This window comes from Nannospalax galili, unplaced genomic scaffold (assembly GCF_000622305.1).
Source record: "Nannospalax galili isolate Female #2095 unplaced genomic scaffold, S.galili_v1.0 scaffold409, whole genome shotgun sequence".
Lineage (NCBI taxonomy): Eukaryota > Metazoa > Chordata > Mammalia > Rodentia > Spalacidae > Nannospalax > Nannospalax galili.
The window spans coordinates 2,052,199-2,056,750 of record NW_008360308.1 but is presented as its reverse complement, the minus strand read 5'-3'; the positions used below and the strand labels follow the sequence as shown (position 1 = coordinate 2,056,750).

Sequence of the window (4,552 nt, the reverse complement as noted above, 5' to 3'; positions counted from 1 at the left end):
GGCTCGGCTCTCCCGGGGAGCGGCCCGGGACTGCACCGGGACCGGCGCCTCCCGGCTCCGCGCTGCCCTCGGCCTCGCCCCGGGCCCGGGCGGATGAGCCGCGCGCCCGGGGGACATGGAAGCGCTGACGCTGTGGCTTCTCCCCTGGATATGCCAGTGCGTTACCGTGCGGGCCGACTCCATCATCCACATCGGTGAGCGCGGAGGTCTGCTGAGCCGAGGCTTGGTCGGGGGGGGGTGTCCCTTCTAGAGCCGGCGTTGCGCGGCGTCCAAACTTGGCGGTTCCCCGGGCCGAGGGGCTTGGCGGGTGGTGTTCCCCCAAGGGTCGCGCCGCCCCGCGGAGGAGCTGTGCTCCGGTCGCTCCGCGCTCCGGCGGGCGCCTCGCAGCTCCCCGGGGCTCCTGTCAATGCGCGGGGCCCCGCGGCCTCTGCCGACACTTAGGGCCGCAGCTGCTGGGAGCACGGAGATGGACGCTGGTTGAGATGCGCGTCCCTGGTGGGGCTGTCGGCGGGCTGGGCCCTACGGCGCGGCTGCGAGCACTGGGGACCAGGGGGGCGGGCAGGGCCAGGGGCTTGCTAAGTTGGCAGGGCAAGATCCAAGAGGCCGAACCAGAACCATGTGTGAATGTGGATGGATGTTAGCGTGCCACCGTGTGCACCTGGCACCGTGTTGGTGTCACTGTGAGAGGGCGTTGGGGTGGTGGGGCCATCTGAGTGTGCGTTAGTGCGATTACCATGGTCTGTCAGCCTGTTAGAGTGGACACAGTGCCTGTCTGTTTCCCCAGTGTGTGTCTGTGTAGCTGTCGGTGTGGGTGTGTGTGTGTATCTGATTGTGGCGACTGCAGCCCAATTCTGGACAGTCCTAGAGTTTCAGCCTGACCTAAGTCTTGGGGCCACGATCTTATCAGGATGGTGGGGATGGAGGAGCGTGGGCAGTGGGATCGCGGACACTGAGCGGAAAGAGATGCACGGAGGGGAGAAGATGAAAGAGCAGAGGAAGGGGCGCTGGGAGGGGTAGCGGTCGAGAGTTGGGAGTAGCACGACTCAGATCCCGAGAAGTTGGGCCCAGTTGGGGTGCTGTTAGCGGTTGCTTTGGGGGAGCCCCTCTGCAGTAGCCTTTCCGGAAGTTGGGAAAGACCAGTGAGCAAACTGGGGGTTGGGAGGTATTAGAAGACTGAAGATGATGCCACCGGCGGGGCAGAGGGTGGAGGGGGTGGTGAGGGACGAGTCCGAATCCCAAGGGCTGCAGTGTCCCCTCGAGGGACCGGGATCTAAACATGCTTTCCCGCCCAGGAGCGGGCGCGGGTCTCGCGGTCAGCATTGCGGCTCCAGTGTAACGAGAAATTCAAGAGCCTGTCCCCTTCCTCCCATCTGCCTCTCAGCTCCGGGGCAATTACAAGGCCAAGAAATAGGACCTTGGCGACCCTGGGCGCCTGGCAAGGCTGGGTGGGGGTGGGGACTTCAGAGCTGTCCAGGCTGCAGGGCCCAGGCCCCCACTAGCCGGACTGATCTCCGCTGTAAGCGCAGGGTCGGTGAAGCACTGCTACGCGCGAAAAGCGCCAAGTCGGCCGGCGCTTTGGAGGAGCTGATTGCGCTTCTAGAAGGCCCTTCTAAGTGTGGCTCCTTCTGGGACTCTCAGCTCTGCTAGATAAGAATGTCTAGGGGTTTAGGAGGCAGCCCCACCCCCTCCATACACACAGGAAGAGGAAGTGAGAGAGAAAGCAGGGACATGAGAGTCTGGGGCACCAGGAGGGGCAGCATCTTGGCTAGCCAAGCTGTTGGCCATCCAACGCCTAAAGAAACCCCCTTGGCTCAGGAGAGTCAACCGTGGACCTCCTTCGGCTCAGCTTCATTCCGCAGGGAATGGACCCCTAGAAAGTAGTCATCCCTCTATCCTGGGATTGGGCTAGGGGTTACTGCCCTTCCGGAAATTTCTGTTTCCTGGGATGGGATTTAGAAGAACATGTCAGGAGCATGTGGGTGCTGCCTGAGGCCACCTCAGCGTGCTCCATCCATTGTATGGGGCCTGTCTGGGTCATGTGGTGCTTTGGCTGTGAAACACGTGTGTGACCTGGTGGCAGCATGTGGGATATGCATGTGTAACTCGTGTCAACTGTGTGCACGTGTCGGGAGGAGGGTTGTATCCTATTTGGATTATGTTGGGAGAGCTTTAAGCTCCCCAGTCAAAATGGAATCCTGAAGTGGGAGTTTTGGCTCAGTACTTTGGAAGCCTGAAACAGGAGGATAACTGAGTTTAAGGCCGGCTAGGGCTACAGAATGAGACCGTCTCAAAAAACAAAAAAGCTTTTTCTTTCTTTCTTTCTTTTTTTAAGCAAAGAACCCAACCCTAGGCTAACTTTCGCTTGGTACCCATAAATGCACGCAGCACCCTGACCTCAGGGCCAAGTGAAGGCAGGAAGGGTTCCTCTCCAGGTCTGGTCTTGACCCCTCCTCTCCCTCAGGTGCCATCTTCGAGGAGAACGCAGCCAAGGACGACAGGGTGTTCCAGTTGGCCGTATCCGATCTGAGCCTAAACGATGACATCCTGCAGAGTGAGAAGATCACCTATTCCATCAAGGTCATCGAGGCCAATAACCCGTTCCAGGCAGTGCAGGAAGGTGAGTGGCCGCTGAGCCCATGAATCACTGGGCCAGTGAAGCGGCGCAGCACTGGGCACCGACAGGGTTATGACCAACTCGCGGTGCACCTAGTCGGTAGGGCGGCTCTGCGCGCCGCGGGTCCAGCTCCTGGCAGGGTGGTGCGGCTGCTTTTCCGCTGGGTAGGTGCGTGTGTGCGCTCCGCCCTGCCGCGCAGGCGTGTGGCTCCGGGCCGTCTTTGTTTCTCGCGTGTTTGTGGGTGGGTGTGTCTGTGTGCCGGTTCCCGGCTGTGGCAGGCACCTCATCAGAAGCCGGTCGATGTCTTTCTTGCCTGCAGCCCACGAGCGCCGGGCTCCGGGAGCTGATCTTGTGTGCCCTTTCTGTGGCAGTCTGGCTGGCGCGGCCCCCGGTGCGGTGCCTCTGCTCAGCTTCTCTGCGGAACTCCTCTGGGTTTGGAGCAGTTTCTCTGCCGCTGCCCGCTGTCGCTAGGGCCAGAGGTGGGCGCTGTTTGCCCAGGAAAAGAGCGAAGCTGGACCACGTCGGTGGCAAGGAAATCCTAGCTTGTGTCTGGGCAGCTGCCTTGGTTTGGGCTCCGAGGCAGAGCCAACAGGTGGGCAGCTGTGGATTAGTGACAGCAGCTTCCTGTCTTCCCCTGCCTGTACATTGCCCCCCACTCTCTCCTGGCCCGTGGTGGCTTTTAAATGTGTTCTCTCTCTCATGATGTTGCTCCCTGGCCAGGGCCCAAGGCTGTCTGTGTCCCTGTCGCTTCCCAGCTTTGGTCCTTTTTAACTCTTGTTTACCACAAGCATGGCTCCAGCCTGCCAGCAGTGTCCTGGACTGATGAGGATATAAGGACACAGCTGGAGGCGGAGGATATAGGGATTCCTTAGAGAAGAACTGTCAGGTCATGGAGCAGGGAGGGAGGGGGCTGGCTGAGGACTCCTGCCATCAGTCTCTTTCCTAGCTTGCTGGGCCTGGAGTGCATCTACCAGCCATAGCACTATACAGGGACTACCAGTCTCTTGGGACTTGCAAGGATAAGGTGACTGAGGGATGGATGTGGTTCAGAAAAATCAGAGTGGCTGCTGGGGTCTTTACGCAGCAGGTCCTTTAAGGGTCTCCTGTTCTTCCATGAAGCAAAGGAGGGAGAGAAGCCAGTGTTTGCGGAAGGGCCTGCCTGACTGTAAGCTTCAAAGGTTTACCGACGTCTTACAGTAATTGCCCAAATTTGGAGTCCCACGTGCTGCTTTGAGTGTGGCAAGCCTGATGTTGTTTATAATGGGAACTGCTGCTTTTAGTATTGGCAGATGTCTGTTGTCTAACGACCACTGAAGGGCAGGGAAGGGGGAGTTCCTGCCCTTCTTGTGTGGTCATGTCCCACCACCTGCCTCCAGATGCTCTCTGCCCCTAGACTTCTTTCTTCCTGTTCTCACCCAGATTTCTTGGATCCTCTGCCTGTGGCTCCAATCACAGCATACCTCTGTTATGCTCATTGGCTTCTGACAACTGTCTCTCCATAATGTAGAGCATCCCTTGCTTTCGTTGTGGCCCTGAATAAAGCCCAGCCATCTCTACCAGCAGTTCCCCAGGGACTGAAGGTGATGCTCTTACACAAGGTTATAACCTGAGGCAGTCTGAACACATGGATAAACTGTGCATTTGGGTCCCTGGAGAGGTCATCTCTGTGAAAAGGAACAGCTGGCACACAGCTTCGTTGATTTTTGCTTTGTTGAAGTGAAAAGCCCCAGTATTGTAGATGTGCCTATTTTTTTGGAAGAAGACCTCCCCCCAAATCTGAACTTTAATATAAAATAGTCTTCTTTTATGTGTTTTTGAGACAAGGTTTTGCTCTGTAGCTCAGGCTTTCCTCTTGCCTCAGACTCCTGAGTACAGGGATTATAGGTACGCCTCACCATATCACCATACTTGGCCTAAAAATCAGATTTTTAAAAAATT

General features: G+C 57.7%; 1 protein-coding gene across 2 annotated transcripts in view; it reads left to right on the top strand.

Annotated features, from left to right (window-relative positions):
* Positions 1 to 4,552, top strand: part of Grid1 (glutamate ionotropic receptor delta type subunit 1) — an 829,150-nt gene continuing 824,598 nt past the window's right edge. Inside the window, exons 1-2 of one of the 2 annotated variants that reach the window (XM_008824432.2) lie at positions 1 to 194; positions 2,462 to 2,617. In XM_008824432.2, the coding sequence (XP_008822654.1) occupies positions 116 to 194; positions 2,462 to 2,617 (235 nt within the window). In that variant the 5' untranslated portion in view covers positions 1 to 115. The remainder of the gene's footprint in view (positions 195 to 2,461; positions 2,618 to 4,552) is intronic. The other variant, XM_008824433.3, reaches the window with a different exon arrangement.